We start from the raw sequence: 22,667 nt of genomic DNA on the forward strand, positions 1-22,667 counted from the left end.
ACCAATTTCTTGAGGAAGTTACCCAAGAACAGTCAGCTATTGTTGGAAAAAGGGATTTAGAAGATCCCTTGGTAAAGATTTTAGAAAAATTTATTGAGACCCAACAAATTAAGGAAAAACAAAGTTTAAAGAAATTAGCCGACAGATTTGTGATTGAAAAATTTGATGGAAAAAATATAAATGCATATTACTGGATGGAAACATTTGAAAAAGAGTGTGCAAGGTTTGATATAATTAAAGAAGAGGAAAAAATTGAAGTTTTCAGATTATTCCTTGAAAAATCCTGCATAGATTGGTACTCTTCGATGTTGATCAAACATAGTTTACAATCAGAGTGGTCCGAGTGGAAATCTAACTTTATACAAACCTATGCTAATAAAGGTTGGACTACTAGCAAATATGCATTATTTTTTAAATATCAAACGGGATCTTTATTAGAATATGCTATTAAAAAAGAAAAACTATTACTGGAAGTAAGAAAAACAATTGATCAAGGAACTCTAATTGATATAATTGCTGAAGTGTAAAGAAAAGTGTAGCATTTGTGAATATTTACAAAAAGGTGTGCGCTATCATCCAGAAGATGCCTGTTTGTTCAAAACTAAAATGAATATTGGGAGAGAAAAAATTAATAAACAAATTAAACACATTAACAATTCAGAATTAGAATGTGAACTACAGAATGAATACCAAAAAAACTAATAGTACCGCCATTAATTAAATTAAAGTTAGTATTAAATAAAAAGATTGAAGTTTATGGAATTTATGACTCCGGCTCTAATGTATCATTAATTAATTCAAAGCTATTGAAGATAAATAATAAACAACTCAATTATTCTAAAGATACTAATTTGAAAACGATTAATGGCGTTAAAAAGGCAAATGGCATAATAACACTTGATGTAAACATTTTTGAAATAGAAAAAAAGATGAACATTTTTGTAATAGACAAAGAAAACTTTGATTATGATTTTCTAATTGGATTAGATTGCATAAAAGAGTTTTACTTGATTCAAAATGAAAACTTAGAAATCAGCCAGAAAATTCCTGTAGAAAAAAATGAAATAGTTTTTAAGGAAACAAATAAAACTTCTGAGGAAATAACAGCTGTCAAACTTCATAATTTAATAAACTCAAATGATAAGTTCACTGAAGACAACTTAAAAATCTCAATAAATCACCTAGACTATCAACAACAGGCAGTAATTGATGATTTAATAATGAACAATAAATCTGTATTTGCTAAAGACAAGTTTGACATCGGAACGGTAAGAGATTATGAAGCACACATTGATCTGTCAACAGAAAAATATTGCAGTAAGAGGCCATATCGCTGCACAGAAGAAGATAAAAAAGAGATTGAAAACCAAATCAGACAATTATTGGAGAAAAAAAAAAAATATAATAGAAGAATCTTATAGCCCATTTGCTGCCCCTGTTACTTTAGAATATAAAAGAGAGGAAAATAAAAAATCAAGACTTTGCATAGATTTTAGAGACTTAAATAAAATTGTCATCCCGCAGTCACAACCATTCCCACTTATTGAAGACTTAATAATAAAAACAAGAGATAGCAATTTTTTTTTTTTTTTTTTTTTTTTTTTTTTTTTTTTTTTTTTTTTTTCGACACTGGACTTGAATTCAGCATTTTGGTCAATACCTCTGCGTATCACAGACAGATATAAAACTGCGTTTGTTACCCAAGAGGGACACTTTCAATGGACATGCCTACCTTACGGACTGAAGACCTCGCCGGCTATATTTCAAAGAAGAATGTGTAATATAATAAGGAAACACAAACTTGGAGATTTCACAGTATGTTATATTGATGACATTTTAATATTCTCAAAATCATTCTCAGATCATATCAAACACTTGGAAAAGCTATTTCAAGCGATCAAAATTGAAGGTTTCAGACTAAAATTTTCAAAATGCTTGTTTGCAGCAGACTCAGTTAAGTATTTGGGTCACATTATACAGAAAAATTCAGTAAGGCCTCTGAAAGACAACTTAGTATCAATAAAAAAATTTCCTACTCCAACCACAAAGAAAAATGTTAGACAATTTCTAGGAAAAATAAACTTTTATCATAAGTATGTTCCAAACATAGCGATAAAATTAGAACCATTACATAATCTTTTAAGAAAGGAACAAACTTTTAACTGGACTAAGGAATTCCAAAAGTCATTTGAAGTAATGAAACAAATATTGTGTTCTCAGCCAGTATTAACCATTTTTAATCCAAATTTGCCAATCCACATTTATACAGATGCAAGTATTTTAGGAATAGGAGCAGTCCTAAAACAGCCACAAGAAAATAATGAAGAGAAACCAGTGGCATACTTCTCAAAAAAATTAAATGAAGTTCAAAAAAGGAAGAAAGCTATCTATCTAGAATGCCTAGCAATTAAAGAATGTTTGAAGTATTGGCAGCATCTGTTGATAGGTAGGCAATTAACTGTCTATTCAGATCACAAACCCTTGGAGAATTTGAACATAAAGTCAAGAACAGATGAAGAATTAGGAGACCTTACCTACTATTTATCCCAATATGATTTCCAAATCAAATATTCTCCAGGTAAGTATAACATTGAAGCTGATTGCTTAAGCAGAAACCCAGTTATAGAAGCAAATGAAAACCTGGATGAACAATTAAAAACAGTCAACATAATATCTCTAAAGGATATCCTAGAAGACCAAAATAAAAATGAAATGTTACAATGCAGAAAAGACAAATTAATTACAAAAAAAAAATGTTTATTACAAGTGAAAAAATAAGAAAAAATTATCCTTTCTGAGAAATTCAGTATAAAATTAATCAAAAATGTACATGCAAACCTAGGTCACATAGGGGTGCTAGGGTCGGAAACCTCCACGTTGGGCCGCCGCTTGGATTGCTCTGGGACAAGTCCTGGGGGAATGGAAGCGGTTGGTCCGGTGCACCCTGGACGGCGGCAGATGGGTTCCTTTTCCTCTACGGGGGGAGGGAAGTCATCTGCCGCTGACCAATATCCGGCCAGCTGACCCATGGAGGGGTCGTGGGATGGCGGACCTTCAAGGTCCGCGGCGAGGCGCTCTTTTAAGAGCGCCCCGCGAGTTGCCGGGTCTGCTCAGTGCACGGTTTGGCTCTGTTTTCAGAGTCGACTGGTGAACTGGTGCAGACCGGCGTCGTCGCCGGCTTAGTCGGCTTGGGAGCGGTGTTCTCCCCATTGTCGGTCCTGTTGGACAGCGGTCTTCGGACGTAGTTTCGGCGGGAGTATTCCGCGGCGCGGCGGTTCCCCTGGGTGTGCTAACCCGCACTCAGGGGGATGTCCTTCGGGACAACGTCGGGCAACCTGTCCCGGTCAGACGTGTCATGTCTAGCGGCGTCGCCGGGACAGGGGGCTTGCCTTAATTGGCCGGCCCAAGACAAGGATCAGTCACTAAAAACCTGACAGCGAAGTCGTTAAAACCTGTGGATACCGGCGGACCTCCGCAGTATATACGCCCGGTCTGGGTACAGGGGGCTCTGCCTGGCTGGAGTTTCCTTTCCCCCACACTCGTGGGAACTATATGGAAAATCAGAAAACACAAAACAACAACGACGACATTGGCAAGGCACAAAGGACAGAAGAGACGCACAACGATGTGGAAGCAGTTGAAGGCGGGAACAGGGCCGCGGGTGTGGCCGTCCGGGAGTTGCGGGTGTCGCTCTCTCGGTGCGACTCGCCCATGGTCCTGGAGAGGAGGCAGCTGTCCGATACGGACAGCGGCAGCTGCGCCTCATTAGAGGCAATCGGGGGTGAGGGCATGCGCTCAAGATCGCGCTCCCCACCCAGCCGATTTTGGCGAAAGCGATCGCTGACGCCGGAGGAGGGATCGGCAGGCGCCAGAACAACGGCGCCGCAAAAGAGAGGCCGCGGACGCCCCGTAACAACGGGGGAGTACGCCGGCCTGGCCCGAGCAAAGGCGGAGCTTAACGCTCAACGGGAGCGGGAGATAGAGCTGCAGGCGGAGGCGGAGCTGGCGGCGCAGGTCGCGGAGAGGAGCCGGGTGCTGCGAGCCCGGGCCAGGGCGGCGATGCCCGAAGGTCCGGGAGAGGCGGCGTCCGGCGAGCACTCCGCCGAAGACCTCGCCGGCACGGTCGAGGCGGCGCTGGACGTAATTGCCAGCGTCGCCAAGAAATCGGCCAAAATGAAGTGCCAGCACATCGCCAGCGTCCGCGAGGCAGTGGCGACCATTGGCGAGGCAGTGCGAGCTCTACGAACCCGCACCGAGTCACAGGAGGTCGCCCACCTGCAGGCCGAGCTGGCTGCGATGAGGGCGGAACTAGAGGCGGTTAAGCGGCAGGCGGCCGCCCCCCCGCAGATGACCCGGGAGGAGATCCTATTCATGGTAGACTCCCGGATCGCGGGTATTGGCGACCGCCTGCTGCCAAAGCCGAGATTGCGCCCTTCGCTGGCTGCGGACGCGCATAATGCCGCCGCCGCCGCCACCGCCACCGCAGGAGCGACCAGCACTCGCCGCGAGGTGAAGCGCGCTGCCCCCGCCCCGGCCGTAGAGCCGGTGCCCGCCCCGACCCCAGTTCCCGCTGCGACATATGCCGCGGCGGCGAAAAAGGGGAAGGGGAAGGGCAAGAAGAGCCTGGCGGCCCGCGAGGCTGAGGCTGCCCGCAAGCCAGAGCCGGCGCCCCCCGCTCCCCAGCCCCAACCCGAAGAGGCCTGGAACGTGGTGGCGCGGAAGGCGAAGGCCCCGAAGCCGGCGGCCCCGGCCCCCGCGGCGCCCGCCGCCTCCAAGAAGAAGAGGAAGAGGGCCCCCCGACGGCGACTGCGTGCCCCTAAAACGGCAGCAGTCGTCGTAACATTACCCGAGGGGTCCATGACGACCTACGAGGCCGTCCTGGACAGGGCCGAGAAGTCTGTCGACCTCTCGGCCTTGGGCATAGAGGGGCTCCGATTCCGCACGGCGAGAACCGGCGGCCGAGTCTTGGAGGTGGCTGGCGCCGACAAGGGCCAAAAGGCCGATGAACTGGCAGCCAAGCTGCGGGCGACCATCGGCGATGTGGCCCGCGTCTCCCGGCCGGAGCTCTGCGCCGAGATACGCATCTCCGGTCTGGGCGATGCGGCCACCAGCCAGGCGGTGGCAGCGCAAGTAGCGAAGTTGGGGGGTTGCCCTCCCGAAGGTGTGAAGGTGGGCGCCATAAATCGCCCACCTGGCCGCCAGGGCACCGTGTGGGTGAAATGCCCTGTCCTGGCGGCCAAAAAGATCGTCGACGCTGGCCGGTTCACGGTCGGCTGGTCGACGGTGAGGGCAACCCTCCTGGAGGCGCGGCCGCAGCGCTGCTACCGCTGCCTGGTCCCCGGCCATTTGGGGGTGCAGTGCGACTGCGGCGTCGACCGCAGCGCGCTGTGCTTCCGATGTGGCCAGCCGGGCCACAAAGCCGCGTCGTGCGAGGAGGAACCCTCCTGCGCAATTTGTGCGTCGGAGGGCGTAGAGGCCGGTCATCGTCTGGGACACAAGAAGTGCCCAGCGATGAACCGGCCCCCCAATAGAGGCGGCAAGAAAAAGACAGGCGGGGGCAATCAGGGACCCCCCGCCTCGTCGTCTACAGCAGCCGCTGACACGGAGGCGATGGACACCGCCCAGTAATAATGGCCCCCAGTGTCTCGATCCTGCAGGCGAACGTCAACCACTGCGTCGCGGCTCAAGACTTATTGATACAGACCGCGGCGCAGTGGAAGATCGACGTAATCATAGTCGCCGAGCCGTACTACGTCCGCGCCCGTGATGATTGGGCGGGCGATCGCGACGACTCGGTGGCTATCGTCGCCTGGAGACGCACGGGCCCCACACCCTTCAAAAGTATAACAAAGGGTCGCGGTTGGGTTCTTGCGTCGCTGGGCGGCATTGCAGTGATCGGGGTGTACTTCGCGCCGAGCAGGAGTTTTGCCGACTTCGAGCGGATGCTCGCCGAAGTCGGCGCTCTTGTGGCCGATGCACACCCCACCCCTGTGGTAGTCGCCGGAGACTTCAACGCCAAATCGAGTGCGTGGGGTTCTCCGGTGACAAACCTCAGGGGGGAGACATTGGCGGACTGGGCGGTGTCCACGGGGCTCATCCTCCTAAACAGGGGGACGACCCAGACGTGCGTGCGGAGTCAGGGCGGGTCTATAGTGGACCTGTCGTTCGCTAGCCCCACCCTGGCTCACCGCACGAGGAGATGGAGAGTGGAGGAGGGAGTGGAGACCCTGTCGGATCACCGGTATATCCGGTTCGACATGGTCTCCACCCCCGCGGACGCTCCGGCCGTAACGCCGGACCGTCCTTTGCCGGGAGAGGGTCCACGGTGGAAGGTGTCCACCCTGGACCCAGAGCTGGCCAAGGAGGCGGCCATTGTGGAGAGGTGGGGCGCCAATGGCACGTTGGACGGCCTGGACGTAGACGCGAGGTGCGAGCGACTAGCTGGAACACTGACTCGCGTCTGCGACGCGGCGATGCAACGCGCAGGTCCGGCCCTCCCGCGAACGCGGGTGTACTGGTGGAGACCTCACCTGGCCGGTCTTCGCACGGCTTGCCAGGTGGCACGCCGCACGTACACCCGCAGCCGCAGAAGAAGCAGGAGGGACCTGGACCAAGAGGCGCTACTGCTCGCCGCGTACCGGGCCGCTCGTGCGGCGCTGACCTCGGCCATAAAGGCCGCCAAGGAGGAGGCCTGGAAGGAGTGGCTCGAGAGCCTGGACCGTGATCCGTGGGGGCGCCCATATAAGATCGTGAGCCAAAAGCTCCGACCATGGGCCCCCCCGCTAACCAGGTCTCTCGATCCGCTCCTCACAGAGCAGGTGGTCGGCTCCCTCTTCCCGGCAAGGGAGGAGTGGGTGCCGCCGAGGATGGCGGCACCGGATCCTGAGGGACCGGCCGTAACGGGCGAGGAAATCCCGCCTGTATCCGAGGCCGAGCTCGGAGCCGCGATTCTGAAGCTAAGGCTGAAAAACCGCGCTCCGGGCCCGGACGGCGTCCCTGGGCGCGTTCTCGCCCAAGTCGTGCCGGTCCTACAGGAGGAGACGCTGTCCCTGTTGTCGGAGTGCTTGGCGTCCGGAAGAGTCCCGCGGCGGTGGAAGACGGGTAAGCTCGTGCTTCTCCGGAAGCCCGGGCGCCCGGCCGACTCGCCGTCGGCCTACCGCCCCATCGTGTTGCTCGACGAGGCGTGCAAGCTGTTCGAGCGAGTGCTCGCTGCGCGTCTCGTCGCACACATGGAGGCGGTTGGGCCCAATTTAAGCGGCGGCCAGTTGGGCTTCCGTCGCGGGCGGTCCACCATCGACGCCATCACCCGATTCAGGGACAGGGTCGAGGAGGTTGTCGGCCAGGGGGGAGTGTTGTTGGCGGTGTCGCTGGACATTGCGAACGCCTTCAATACGATCCCCTGGCCGACAATCGCGGAGGCGCTGAGGTACCACCGCGTTCCGGGGTACCTCAGGCGAGTCCTTGCGGACTACTTCGTCGACCGGGCCATATTTTATCCGGCCCGAGACCAGGTAGTCCGCAGGGACATGACGTGCGGTGTTCCACAGGGGTCGGTCCTCGGGCCGCTCCTGTGGAACATCGGATACGATTGGGTTCTGCGCGGTGCCAATCTCCGGGGTGTCGAAGTTCTTTGTTATGCGGACGACACCCTGGTCACCGCGCGGGGCCCAACGTTCCGGGACGCGGGAGTGCTCGCAACTGCGGGCACGGCTCACGTGGTGCGCCGCATCAGGGCCCTGGGCCTCAATGTGGCCCTCGAGAAGTCCGAGGCCATGTTCTTCCATGGGCCTCGGACTAAGCCCCCTCGCGGTTATTCCATCGTGGTGAGCGGCACCCCCATTGCTGTCGGCGGGACTATGAAATATCTTGGTCTCGTCCTCGACAGCCAATGGGGGTTCGGTGAGCATTTCCGGATACTTGCACCAAAGTTGGTGAAGTATGCGGGAATGCTCGCCAGGCTGCTCCCCAACTGCGGGGGGGCGGGCGGTGTATGCCGTCGCCTGTACGACGGTGTGGTGCGCTCTAAGGCGCTCTACGGAGCGCCCATTTGGGCGTCGAGGCCCCTGAGCAAGGATAACATGGTCTTGTTGCGACGTGCGCAACGGACCATGGCTCAGCGGGCCTCCAGAGCGTATCGCACCGTCTCGTACGAGGCGGCATGCCTCATCTCCGGGAGCCTCCCTTGGGACCTCGAAGCCGGGGTTCTGGCGGAGGTTTACCGGAGAAGGGCCCTGATGCGACATAGAGGTGAAGAACCCCTCCCGGAAGAGATCGTACGCTGGAGGAAGGAAGGACGTGACGATCTCTTCCGGCGATGGGAGGAGAGGTTGGCGGACACCTCGGTGAGCAGGCGGCTCGTCGAGGCTGTCCGCCCTGTCCTGCGCCAGTGGGTGGAGGCGAGGCACCGGGAGCCGACTTACTTCCTGACGCAGCTTCTCACAGGGCACGGCTGTTTTGGCCGTTACCTGTGTGAAGTTGTGGGAATTGAGTCGGATCCCGGTTGCCGACATTGCGCGACCGGCGCCGTGGACACGGCCGAGCATACGCTCGCCGTGTGCACGGCCTGGGACGCTGAACGCGCCACACTCACTGGCGCAATAGGACGCGATCTGTCGCTGCCGGCCGTCGTTAGATCGATGGCCGGCAGCGAGCAGAGCTGGGCCGCCGTCGCCTCGTTTGCACGCGAGGTGATGGCGGCCAAGAGAGAAGCCCTGCGGGAACGCGAACGCGCCAGCGAAACGCTGCCGCCCCGCAGGGCCCCAGCGAGGGGCCGCCGGCGTACAAGGTACGCCGCGGCCCTTCAACCAATTTGAGGTGGCCACGCGCGGCAGGTCGGGGGATCTGCTGCGCCGAATGTGGCGGATGCCCTCTCTCGTGTGTTCCGAGGGAGGGCATCATAGGGTGATGGGAGGGGGTGTTACATCCAGCCCCTCCCTACACGTGTCGAGCCCCTACCAAGGGGCTCCCCTAGCCAGGTCGTGGATAAACTAACGTAGATGCCACGGCCCGGTCAGGCGAAGGAGAACACCGCGGGGTTTAGTGGGTATTCCGGTCGCCTTCTGCGGCCGGCGAGTCCCTCACGAAACCGTCCCTGCTGCCCCCGCAGCACGGACGGCGAAGTGCGTAAATGCATTCCCCGCGTCAACAAAAAAAAAAAAAAAAAACCTAGGTCACATAGGGATTAAACAAATGCAAAGAATGATCAGCACATGGTACACAGCTGAAAACATGACAAAAAACATAAAAAAAGTATGTGAGGATTGTATAGTATGTATGAAAAATAAATCAAGAGGAAAAGACAAGTATGGATTAATGTCCCATCTGGGTCCGGCAACAGAACCTTTCGAAATATGTTCTATAGATACCATTGGAGGCTTTGGTGGTTGGTTCCAGGTCAACAAAGAGATATTTGCACTTGCTATTAGATCACTTTACTAGATACGTATATATTTTGACGTCCAGTACATAAACTACAAATGATTTCATAAAACTAGTAAGAAACTATGCAGAAAATAAAAATATTGGCATGATTCTCTCAGACCAATACCCTGGCATCAATTCTAGAGAATTTAAAACATTTTTAGACGAAAAAAATATTCCAATAATTTTTACTGCTGTGGACTCGCCCTTTTCAAACGGTTTAAATGAAAGACTTAATCAAATGTTAGTCAATAAAATTAGATGCAAGGTAAACGAAAATAACTCTAAAGTAGCATGGACGACAATAGCACAAAATTGTGTAAAAAGTTATAACGAAACGGAGCACACTGTTACTGGATTTGCTCCAAAATATCTTCTGGACGGTACAGATGTCACGATTCTGCCCAATCAGTTAAGACCTAAAAAAACCGAGTACGACTTGATCCAAGACAGGAAAAAAGCTCTCGAAAATACAATTAAATCACATAATTATAACAAGACAATTTATGATAAAAATAGAAAACATGCCGACTTCAAAGTTGGTGATACAGTTTTTGTGGATAATGGAAACAAACTGAATCGGAAAAAGCTCGACGAATTGAGAATCGGACCTTACATAAATCATAGAAAAAACTTCAAACTCAATTTATAAGATAAATACAAACCGTAGGAAGTCAGAATCAAGTTTTTTCCATATTTCGAAACTGATTCCAGCGCCTGTTTTTGAAGATGATGACAAAGAAGATATGTGATTCAGTATATTCTTGTATCTTTTATGGGTGGGGGAGATGTAAAGAAAAATATAATTTTCTTTAAAATTAATTTTATTTAAATTTTTATTGTTTAATTGATCTGTGGGATAGTAGCTATTCTTTAATCAGTATTTAGTCTGTACTGATATTAAAAAAGAACTGTCAACCTGTTAATGTCAAGAAGTTTAAAAAAGCCATAGACCTTTATAATAGGGACGCGACATATTGTTCTATACGTACAATTACTTATACAAATAGCATCCATTTTGAAGGAACACACATCAACATATATCTATCTCGTTCTTACTCATCACTATAACTCGCAGGAAAACAAGATAACAGTATTTCAGTGCGGACATAAAGTGAAACATGAAAATACGTAAATACCTAATGAGGCCGAAAAATCCGCCATGTTTAGCGCACCAAATGTCATTTTTAGAGCCGTACTTGTGTTGTCGAAAAGTTGTGATATAAATAAAAAAACCAATTTTCAATATTTTGCTTGTGATTTAAAATAATTGAAGCCAAATGTAAATAATTACGTCGCAAATATGCATAAGGAATGACGTTTGTAATTAAATAAATGATCTGAAGGTGCTTTGTTTTTTTATCACGCGGTCCCTTGATAAGTTTAAATTGTGAATCACTCTTACTTATGATATACTAGCTGTCGCTCGCGACTATTAGTAGACTATGTGTTCTTCCAGACTATGCTCTACATCTATGCCAAATTTCATCAAGATCCCTTGAGCCATTCCGGAGATACCTTCAAACAAACATCCATTCATCCATCCATCCGTCCAAACATTCGCATTTATAATATTAGTAAGATAACAATATATTCATTTCCGATTAAAGTATAAATTCTACAAATAATTAATACTCAATAATATTTAAAATAAAATGAGCCAAGAACATTTATCGATAAAACCTAATTACCTTAAAATCTTCTGGGCAGCACTAAAACCGCCATGTTTAGCGGCCAAGTGACGTCACATTGGCACGCATTTTTTGTTGACATTTCATTTCCATAGGTTTCATACTTCAGTGAAAAAAGCATTGTGTGAATTAAAAGTTGATATTTTTTTCCATGTTAATTAAATAAGGATTAGGATTTAAAATAGTAGCATTAAATGTCGTTTCTTTCTTTCAAACAAAAGAAACTCAGTTTTGTTTTATTTTATCCTAATTCTGAAGAAAACAAAAACGTTATATATACGTTTTATATAAACGTTATTGTTACGTATTTGGAGTAATGAAACGATTGCTTGCTTAGCGCAGACTGTTTATTCAAAATGTTGTCACATTGACGGCGGGCGCAGCCGCCAGTTCAGAAACATGCGCTGTGCAAACGCATACACAACAGTTATATATGTATATAAATATATGTATATATATATATTATTTTAATAATATTTAATATTATTTATTATTATTTATTTATTTAATTATAATATTTGAGCCGTTTATTTTGAAAGTGACCTAACTCCGTTTTTCAGTTTTTTGCCGGTTACCATTGTTACATGTACAACTTCATGTTATTTATCAGTGAAGCACTTCAGATTGCTTATATTCAGAGAAAATACGATACATTTTGTACACATAAGTTTTCCGAATTAATTGAACAACTGAGCCGTGTAGTTTGAAAGTGGCCCAACTCCATTTATAGTTACATCAAGTTATTGTTTCATGCATCTTAAAACATATTAAAAAATTAAGAAGTGAAAAACACATCATAGCTTACAGTGACATGTGCACTGGGCAAAATAGAAACATTAAAGTAGCTTTAATGTGGTTGAAAATTGTCCAAGCTTTGGATAATAATGTAGAAATTATAGATCATCATTTTTTAATATCAGGACATTCGTTTTTACCAATTGATAGAGATTTTGCCGTGGTAGAAATAGCATTAAAAAATAATTTACTGTACGTTCCCCACGATTATTAAAAAGTTTCGGAAGGGTAATAATTTTATTCTAAATAAAATGAGACAGGAAGATTTTGTATCGACAAAATTATTAGAAGACGCAATTTTTAAAAGAGTAAAAAATTCTGATGGAGAATCAGTAAACTGGTTAAGAATATGTTGGATGCGTTTTGTCAGAAATGAACCATATAAATTTTTTTATGAGACATCCATGAATGAAAATGAAAATTTTAAAGTTCTGAATTTATTACCACGCCGGGGTAGTCTAGTAAATTGTTTTGTAATAAATTTATGTTTGTAATTTTTTATGTTCTGTAATTAAAAAATGTTTTGAATCGCATAAATTATGTTTCCGAAGTGTTTTCAACATATGCAAAACAAATTCCGTATTCTTTTTTTTTTAATTTGAAACATCTTAAATTATGTTGAATGGAATTGGGCACCTTCAAATTTTATAATGAATCTGGCTGTTAATTTTGAAAGTGGCCCAACTCCATTCTTGATAAGAAAACGCCCGTTATTTACTTAATAATTGCCACTATTTTAACAGGAACTTAAAATTTAACATCCTTAGATACGCTTAAGCAGTATGACTCCTTAGTATCTTATACGTATATTTTTAAATTCATTGAAACGCAAAACTTTCAATATCTCGATTTGAAGATAAATGGAGTTAGGCCACTTTCAAAATAAGCGGCTCATATATCGGAAGAATTGCTTAAACGAGAAAAAGGAGAAATATGGATTAGAAATTGTAAATCGCAAAGTACCTGAACACTAGAACTGGTTTGTGTACGGCGTGGCTCTCGACTGCGTCTCGGAGTCCCGCCATGCCGGCCATGGCGCGCAGGGGGCGGGACCCGCGGGCGGACACGCTCTGTGCGGGCATGTACACCTGCACCAGTCCCAGCTCGCAGCACGCCAGCGCGCGTCGCAACCTCGCGTGCATCTGCACCGCGCGCTCCCCGCTCCACCACCACGCCGCTTTCTTACCCTGAACAATAATATGTGTTCACCTGACTACTACTGCAGTATTGAATAGTCGCGAGTAACTGAACTAAAATTGATGATCTGCAGATCAGTTCACTGTTCACATGTGTGAAACGGATCAGTGAACCGACTCGCAATTCAAGTCAATTCGTACGTACAAGCGTGTTGCGGGTGTCGTTCGGTCGCGGTGTGGGCGGCGCGTGCATGAGTTCTGTGCGTTCGGCGCTGGAGGTGGTACTGCGCGTCCGCGTGTGCACCTCCGCACCGGAGCCCGCACGACTGCCGCCGCGACCACTCGACGACTACAAATATATTAAAACGATATATTGTGGAGTGGGATACCAAATTTGGAATATTTAAGTGCTTTATAAAGAGCCTGAGAAAAATACATTTTATTGTTTAGAAAAAAAATTGTTTTCTATCTATTGTTAGAGACAAAAATGAACACTGTGCCGGTGTATCGGCGCAGCACTAGACATGTCAAATATCAACGCTTACGTCGCCTCACTACAGCTATCTGTCACTTGGTTTTGGGAACTTTTAGCGCGCAATACGCTCGAGATGATCTTGACTAACAATTCTCTAAAACTATATATATAAAAGAAAGTCGTGTTAGTTACACTATTTATAACTCAAGAACGGCTGAATCGATTTGACTGAAAATTGGTGGGCAGGTAGCTTAGAACCAGGAAAAAGACATAGGATAATTTTCGTTTTCTATTTTTTATTCCGCGCGGACGGAGTCGCGGGTAAAAGCTAGTATAAAATATAACATAAAATTAACAACATATATTTTTTTTTAAATTACAAAATTTTTTGTTTAACAAATTATTTTTTCTGTAGCTAATTTTAAAATCATGTAAATTACCACATCTTTTTTTGTTTAGTAAATAATAACTACTTACCGGTGGTGTGGGGCGACGCAGCATTGAGTGCAGGGATGATGACACGGATTTTCTAGTAATTAGATTAGATTGTGAATCCACTGCAATGAACATTTGAGAATAACTTAATTTTTTATTTATATTTTATTAACTTATTTGTATATAAATTAAACATAAAACAAGCACAGCTATTAAAGTATAACAAAAGCGTCAGACCGCTCGATAGTGTGACACGGGGCATGTACACCAATCCTGCGAGCATTAGCGGGTCGAGGCTGACCGCAGTGGGCTCGAGCCACGCCCCGATGAACTCCACCGCCCTCAGCTGCTCAGGCTCCTCCTCCCGGGGCCCCGCCCCCACATCTGTTTCCCATTGCATCGCTATGCGCAAGTACGGTCTGAAATTCATATAATCACAAATATTAATAATAAAATCGAAGATATCATTTTAAATTTGAATTGTATGAAATTATGAAGGAAAGAAAGAAACTAATTTATTACCACACAAATACAAGAGAAAAAAAATCACAGCACATATTTATGAAAATAATTTAGAGAAATGTGGTAAAAGAGGCCAACTCAGCGTATACAGAGACGGCCTAAACAGTCCCTGCGCTGGTTTTCAGTTGGCTCCTTTACATCCACCTGAATAATTACATAACATGGAAGGATAACTCAGTCTATTCTATTATATAACGTCATCATTATGATGTTGCGAGTATTATTTTTAATTTAAGATATCATGGTGCAATACAAACAGAATCATTATCTTGTTTAAATGCTTCATGCATACATACGTTCGTAATAAGATAACTTACGAAGTTGTCGAGGCCTCTGGACCAGAAAACAACCAGGCTTGTTTGATATCGCCATCTTCTGGAGATAAAAAGGAAATTTAGTATTCAACTACAAATACGTTTTGAATATAAATACATAAATGGAATATTCGTCACAATTACGCTATATTTATGAGTCATTCACTAAAGTACCATTTAACTTCAATTCAAAACACGACATTTTGGTAAGCACTACTTTATAAAGAAATGATACGATTTATTTATTAACTAGCTGCCGCCCGCGACTTTGTCCGCGCGGCATTAAAATCAAAACTAATATAATTAGTAGTCTACGTGTTCTTTCAGACTATATTCTATATCTGTGGAAAATTTCATTAAGATCTGTTGGGCCGTTTCGAAAATACCTTCAAACAAACATCCATCCATGCAAACTTTCGCATTTATATTAATAAGATCAATTCATTCACTCTTATATGCTGTTACCAATGATAGTGTCAGATTATTATCGATTTATTGGACTAAATACAAAAGGTTCCTCATAATAAGTACTTACTTGGTGCGTGTATTGCGGAGGCCTTAACGGAGTGCAGTGATACTATGTGTGTGCGAAGTCCAAGTGTTGCGTATCCCCGAAGTGTGAGCTGCTCCAATGACGCGTCCACTGACACCATTTCTAGAACCAGAACATCTTAACTGATAGGTAGGCAGAGATATGATCTCGACGGCGAGATATGACGGCGAAATGGAGGACCTCCATTTCGCCGTCTTTTTCTCCCGGGAATTCACACATATTGTGCGGGTTTCAATCGGAATTACAATGTTTTCCTTCACCGTACGAACGTCGGATATATATACATATGTAAATCGAAAAACACATTAGTAGATGGCGGGATTCGAGCCCTAGGACCTACAGATTGTAAGTCAAGTCAGTTATTCATTAAACATTTATCTTAGTAAATCTACACTAAAGTGTTCCTTCAGTGACTAATTAATGACACTGAGGTTATTGAGCACCTAAAATAAGATCACTGGCTTCGATGACTATAAGAGACATAACTTTCAAGCATCCCGCTACACCTAAAATTGTGTTATACGCAGCGACTCGTACAAAGTTAAGAACCACCAAGATGTCTGAAAACATTTATACCCATGTGTTCGTTGTACATATACGTGTGTGTATGTCCACATATATGCATGTCGTACCATCGTCGTGCAACGCGTCATATACGAGCGTCGTGTTGTTCAGCAAGGTGGAAGGACGAGCGTTACGCAGTGCGGTCAAAATCTCATACGCAGCTGTAAGTCTCGCCACAAAACCGCAAATCCCAGCTTCGCCTGTGAAATAAGTGTTTGACAATTAAAAAAATTTGGTAAAAAATTTAATAAAAACAAACCAATAATTACCCTTACTTTACAAAATCACAAAATATCTTAATGGCCGCCATGCCATGAATGCAATTTGACGTCTCTCTATTTACTTAATCCTTACTAATATTATAAAGACGAAAGTAACTCTGTCTGTCTGTCTCGCTTTCACACCAAAATTACTATAACGATTTAAATAAATTTAGTACACAGATAGTATAGAACCTAAGAAAGCACATAGGCTACTTATTAAGTTTTATTTTTAGTTCCGCGCGAACAAAATCGTGAGCAAAAGCTAGTTTGGTAATAAATACTAACGTATATTGAATGTGTAGCTGTTGTGCATTGTAGCGTAGTGTTTGAAGAGATGCGGATGCAGGAGGCGGTGTGAGGTGGCGCGGATGTCCGCGTGTGCGACCGGTCGCGGGGGCGTGTCGGCGCCGCGGATGTCCGCGTGTGCGACCGGTCGCGGGGGCGTGTCGGCGCCGCGGATGTCCGCGTGTGCGACCGGTCGCGGGGGCGTGTCGGCGCCGCGGATGTCCGCGTGTGCGACCGGTCGCGGGGGCGTGTCGGCGCCGCGGATGTCCGCGTGTGCGACCGGTCGCGGGGGCGTGTCGGCGCCGCGGATGTCCGCGTGTGCGACCGGTCGCGGGGGCGTGTCGGCGCCGCGGATGTCCGCGTGTGCGACCGGTCGCGGGGGCGTGTCGGCGCCGCGGATGTCCGCGTGTGCGACCGGTCGCGGGGGCGTGTCGGCGCCGCGGATGTCCGCGTGTGCGACCGGTCGCGGGGGCGTGTCGGCGCCGCGCACGCTCGCAGTCGCACCGTTAACGTTGAAGGTAACATGCGCCCGCGCACAACTCCACACCAGCGCCTCGTCCTCGGGCATCTGACATGCCGCCGAGCACACCCTGACGAGAAACCATCGATATAACAAAATACAATATATCTTTTAATATATATGATAATAATAATAATAATAATAATAATACTTTATTTAAACAAAAAACACTTATACATATTACATCAGTTGTTGGAGCATCCTTTTAAGTATAGAATACTTGTAGCAGGATGCTCCGTTCTTCCGTAACATTCATTTTTTTTTTTTTTTTTTACATTCAATATACCTTACAAATCAACAAAAAAGTTAAAAACAATTTGGGTAGTTAAAAAGAGTGCATACATTCAATGGAACATTGCGGGTGTTTATTATAAATGTTCGAGTATAGGGACCCGTTCACACTGGGTTCAATATGTGTTAATAAAAATAATTTTAAATTATGGTATATTTTTTATGTGATGTGATTGCGTGTGTATGTCAGTGTGTGTGGTTGTGTAGTGTATTTCTGTAGATGTATGTCTGTGTATATGTATGCGAAGGTACGAAATATGTTTATTTTTATTTTTATTTATTTAGTATTGAAGTTCGGTTAGTAACTCTTCTACTTCTTCATATTCAAGATTGTTAAGCCAATTTGTAACTTTATTTCTTAATTCATATGTATTTAATTTAACGATATTTAATATTTTATTAATTTTATTATATATACGTTCTGATTGCCTATTATATTGGCGAGAAGCAAAATAAGTTTTTACTGCAATTTCACATATTGCTTTTTGCCTTCTTTTACTTGTTATAATAGAATCATTAGTAACTGTTTTATGCCGTTCGGTTAACAAATAAAGAATGTACAATTTCCGTACACTCAGTAACATACTCTCTGAATAAAGCATTTTTGTGGGATATCTATACGGCTTATTGTACATAACTTTAAGTAGGGACCGTTGACTACGTTCAAGTTCTAGAAATTTAGCTTTATTACTGCCCCCCCAGATAGGGATGCAATATATCAAAACCGATTGAGCTAGAGCAAAGTATATCTGATTTAAAAGTTTATATGGAGCTACATTTCTCAGAGTTTTAAAAATCCAAATAAGTTTACGCACTCTGCTAGTAGCCACTTCAATATGACTATGCCAAGATAATTTTTGATCTATCATAACCCCAAGATATTTGGTGCAACAAACTTTTTCTATAACCGGGCAACAACAATCATCTTGTTGGTTATTACAATTATGGATTTTTATATTTGAGTTTGAAGGTTGTGTACGATTGTTAATAGAGAAGCACATGTAATTTGTTTTTAACGTATTTAGTGTTAATAGATTTGTTTTTAGCCACGCTGAGACATCCCTCATACCAGCTTCTGCAGTTTTGTGTGTCTCCTCCCAAGTTTTTCCCTCAAATACTACAGCAGTGTCATCGGCATACGAAATTACATGTCCATTTTCTAATTTTAGATTGCATAAGTCGTTAATGTAAATTAAAAATAACGTCGGACCCAAGATACTTCCTTGTGGGACACCAAAGCTAATTTTATGGTCATCGCTGGTATATTTATCTACTTTTACCCTTTGAGTGCGGGCAGTTAGGTAATCTTCTAAAAGTTTTAATTGATTGCCCCTAACTCCAATTATTTCTAGCTTTCGTACTAGAGTGGAAACAGAGACGGTATCAAAAGCCTTTTTTAAATCTAGAAAAACAGTTATACATTTTTTCTTACAGTCCAGTAGATGAGTTATCCTTTTTGTTAGTTCTAAAATTGCATCCTGTGTACATTTTCCTCGCTGAAATCCATACTGGGAATTGGATAAAATTTTATATTTGTTAAGATAGTTTATAAGCCGTATATTTATTAATTTTTCTAAAATTTTGGAAACTGCAGGCAGGACAGAGATTGGTCTGTAGTTACTTATTTCGTCTCTATTTCCACCCTTGTATACTGGTGTTATGATAGATATTTTGAGTAAATTGGGAAAAATTCCTTTAGCGAAGCAAAGATTCGCCAAATGGGAGATAATAGGGGAAACTACTTCTTTTGCCATCTTTAAGAATTTTGTTGGTATACTATCCCATCCCGGGGCACTGTCCGATTTTAAGGACATCAATATACTGCTGACTTCTTCAGGATCGGTATCCGTCATAACTAAAGAAGTAGGATGTCTCGAGACCGCGTTGGGCGCATTAATGTCAATAGATGATGCTCGATTACTGTTTAGAATATTGTTGGCTAACTCCTGACCGATGCTAGCATAGTAATTATTGAAACGATTGACAGAAACAATAGGGTTTTGGTACGGTTGAAGTAAATCAGTATTTGAAGTCCTTTCAGATTTTATGTTGGCAATGTTTTTTATATTAGTCCACAACTTTTTGGGATCTTTAACCAACAAAAGTTTTCTTTGGTATTCTCGTTTTAGCTTTTTAATTAAATTATTGCAATAGTTACGGTATCTTTTATACTATAGCAACTAACGCTTAATTAAGTAATATATAAGAGAAGGCGCTGCCTCTCGAAACACAGTTTTAACTAGTTCGGGAGACAGAGCCCCACTAATTTTGTGAAAAATGGTTTTAAGTTAAATAAAGATTTTTTTTTTATTTTTATCGATATTTGGTTATTTACTTGAGATACTAATTGCGAAAGATGTTCCGATAATTTAAATTTCAAGAGTATTTTCAAATATTTTTTTTATGCATAAATTATCGTATCGTTGATAGACACCCTCTATCAATGAAAAAAAGTGTCACCTTAACAAACTGCAGTTGTCTTGTCTTGTGTATCACTTATGACAGCGTTAACTTTCTCTGGTCAGTTAAGCTTGTGGTTATTCTGTACCTGTATGTATACAAGGGTGTTGAGATGGTGGCTACAGCCAAGGGCAGCTCGAAGTCCAGCAGCAGGGGAGGCGCGGCGCGGTGGTGAGGTGGCGGATGCTGCCAGGGCCACGCGCGCACCACCAACCCGCATACTTCCACATCGCATCGCCGCTGCGGTACGTTGTTAGATAACGCCTCGCATTCCTCCACAGTCAGAGTACGTAATGATTGCTCTGAAAAAATATAGTAAATATTTATAAAATGTCTAACGAGTGTTTCAAAAATGAAGTCAAGAAAATTGCGAGCGGAATCGAAAAACCAATTTTCACAATTTGGTCCGTATGACCGCCTGATCTGGAAGCCAAAGATAGTTGAGAGTGTCAACTAACCGGGTTCTTGGTGCGGAGGAAGGTGCAGCGCCATGTCCACGACTGCAGCAACTCTATGCAGCAGCCCGCCGCACAATTCCACTTGCAGCGGCTGCACGCGGATCGATATGCTGCACTCTTCCGCCCAGTCGCTGCATGATTTATTACAGAAAATTATAAAATTTATAAAAGTTACTATTTTTAATACCTAAAATTAACGATACATTTGAACATTACTATACTAGCATGATTGTATACCTGTATTCAAAGTCCAACGGTGGCTTGTCATAAGGATTGATGTGTGAATCCGGCGGCGCTCTGTCGTGACAGTACTCGACGAAGACCACGGGTGACATCTGCTCCCAAAGCTCATCACTGTCCCCGTCCTGAGGCACCTCATTCCACCACTGAGTCTCCACATTACTTTCTGATGCTTCCTAATTAATAATATAATTATACATATTTATTAACTAGTGTATTTTATTTATTATTATCTCTGTCCTCAATGTTTTATTTTTTCACATGGGTCACATTTCACTGATCTAGAGTTTTTATTAGAAAAATGTTCTTTTAATTTTACAATCAAATCCATGCCAGTTATTGATATCGACATTTCAGAATTAATTACTTTTAATAAATGAAATGAATAAATTTATAACTTACATTAGGTTCAGTGGCCCAAGCACGAACATTTTGACGTACGGTAATGTAAATGTATCGAGTTGCCTTTTTGTATGAAAACATGAACAGCACCTCTATCGAACCTTAAAATAACTAAATTTGGAAGCACAAACACTTTTAGCTAACTATCGTAATGTAAATGTATCGAGAATGATGACGTCACATAGTCAAATGTATGAAAATGGAAGCACGAATCTTTTTTTGACGTACGGTATCGTAAATACCTGCGGCTGGCTAATGTAAATGCTCGAAAGTTTTGTCACTTAGATTTTAATGGTGAAAAAAGTTTCGAGAACGTTTGTCTTGACAATTTAAAGTTGTTTCATTTGTATTTGAACCGTTATTCGTACAAAAATTATGTTATCTTTATTAAAAAGTCGTCGTGTGCCATTATACAGTCAAAATCTGTTATAACGACATCGAAGGGACTACTATTGAGTCGTAAAAACCGATAGTTGTAACAACCGGTGACAGGTATTAATAGGAAATATATGTATGAAATTAAACCGCATTTTGTTTACTTCAATACAAACGTATAATATAAAAGAACAATATCATTTTTCCATCATTTTTGTATGCATCTATTGTCATTGCGTTTTATTACGTAGCGATTATTAAAAAATTTTTGCATAGCAGTGTAATAGGTGACGCTGAACGCTAGTTGAAAAACAGTAGAAAATATTAATGAAACAGAAAACATTGAAATCAATGTGAAAACAGCAAATCTACTGTTAAAACAGTAGGGTTGGTAACACTGCTTAAGAGATATGCCGAAGCTGGCCTTGAGGCTACGGCATGCATGTGCTTTGTTTCTAAGAATTACAAAAGACCCTAAACTTTGTTTACTTTTACGATAATAGCCATTGACTATTATACTGTGCCAGATGTGGATACTGTTACCTATTCAAATTGTTTACAATACAGCTGAGCCGGTCGTTCTACAGATATAATTCTCCGAAAAAATTAACCAAATGTGGTCGCTTAATGCGGTATGTCGTAGTAAACAATGTCGTAAAAACCAATGTTTTCGATAAAGCGGTTATATAACATTCAGCCAGGACCTTTGATTTTGGTTAATTTAACCGGTATGTTGTTCTAAACGATGTCGCCATAAACGGTTTTGACTGTATTATTATATTTTAAGTGAATTAATTGAAAATATTGACAATGAAGTCAGGGATACAAGGTAAGCTAATTACGCTTAGATTTATATTAAGATTAGTTAATTAACAACTTTTAACTAAATTCAAATTTTTATTAATTCTATGGAGGAGAGTGGGTAATTACTTGTGTAGTGAGTTTATAAAATACAAAAGTACTTAAAAACATAAAAATAATTATTTTCGGATATTATTTAAAATATGAATTGGCCTACACAATAATAAATATTATTATTGTTTGAAAACTGGTGTTTTACTTACTCCTCCAGTTTATAGATATAAGGGAAATGAAAAGACAATATGATCTCACAACAATAATATTATTTATTTATTCTTTTTTTTTATCAGATTACCAACACATTTAATTTCACAAATTATTATATTACAATAAGAATAGAAACATATATATATACAATAAGAATCATCCAAATGATAGTTGTTTTATTTAAATTTTATTGAAATGTAATAAGAGGTTATCTAGCTTAAGGCTTTTTAATTAAAAATGTTTATCGGAGATTGTAAAGGATAAAACTTATACTCAGGGTCGCGTTACTAGTTTGCGTGTCTTCATCAACTTTGCTTTTACCCACTTATTATTTTTAAACAATTTTGAACCTTTAAATTATACCATTTTAAACAAATTAGTTATAAACAACACAACAAGT

General features: G+C 43.4%; 1 protein-coding gene and 1 long non-coding RNA gene across 2 annotated transcripts; both read right to left on the minus strand.

The window, feature by feature from the left end:
• Positions 1–12,844: 12,844 nt before the first annotated feature.
• LOC123722997 lies at positions 12,845–14,087 on the minus strand. The gene is made up of 3 exons (XM_045685540.1): positions 13,995–14,087; positions 13,248–13,391; positions 12,845–13,093 (listed from the first exon to the last, which is right to left on the minus strand). Exons 1-3 carry the CDS (start codon positions 14,085–14,087, stop codon positions 12,845–12,847), a joined length of 486 nt encoding a protein of 161 aa, XP_045541496.1.
• A 108-nt stretch (positions 14,088–14,195) lies between these two features.
• On the minus strand, positions 14,196–15,356 carry LOC123723396. The gene is made up of 3 exons (XR_006756729.1): positions 15,324–15,356; positions 14,792–14,849; positions 14,196–14,371 (listed from the first exon to the last, which is right to left on the minus strand). It is a non-coding gene; the product is annotated as an uncharacterized LOC123723396 (long non-coding RNA).
• Positions 15,357–22,667: the final 7,311 nt, after the last annotated feature.

Source organism: Papilio machaon, chromosome W (assembly GCF_912999745.1).
Source record: "Papilio machaon chromosome W, ilPapMach1.1, whole genome shotgun sequence".
Lineage (NCBI taxonomy): Eukaryota > Metazoa > Arthropoda > Insecta > Lepidoptera > Papilionidae > Papilio > Papilio machaon.

What these genes read in the sequence shown, in the direction of transcription:
- LOC123722997 (XM_045685540.1), bottom strand. Translation starts at nt 14,087, where the DNA reads ATGTTCATTGCAGTGGATTCACAATCTAATCTAATTACTAGAAAATCC. An exon ending in TGCGTCGCCCCACACCACCG is followed by an intron (nt 13,392 to 13,994) that starts GTAAGTAGTTAT and finishes ATATATTTGTAG; the next exon opens with TCGTCGAGTGGTCGCGGCGG. An exon ending in ACGACACCCGCAACACGCTT is followed by an intron (nt 13,094 to 13,247) that starts GTACGTACGAAT and finishes ATTATTGTTCAG; the next exon opens with GGTAAGAAAGCGGCGTGGTG.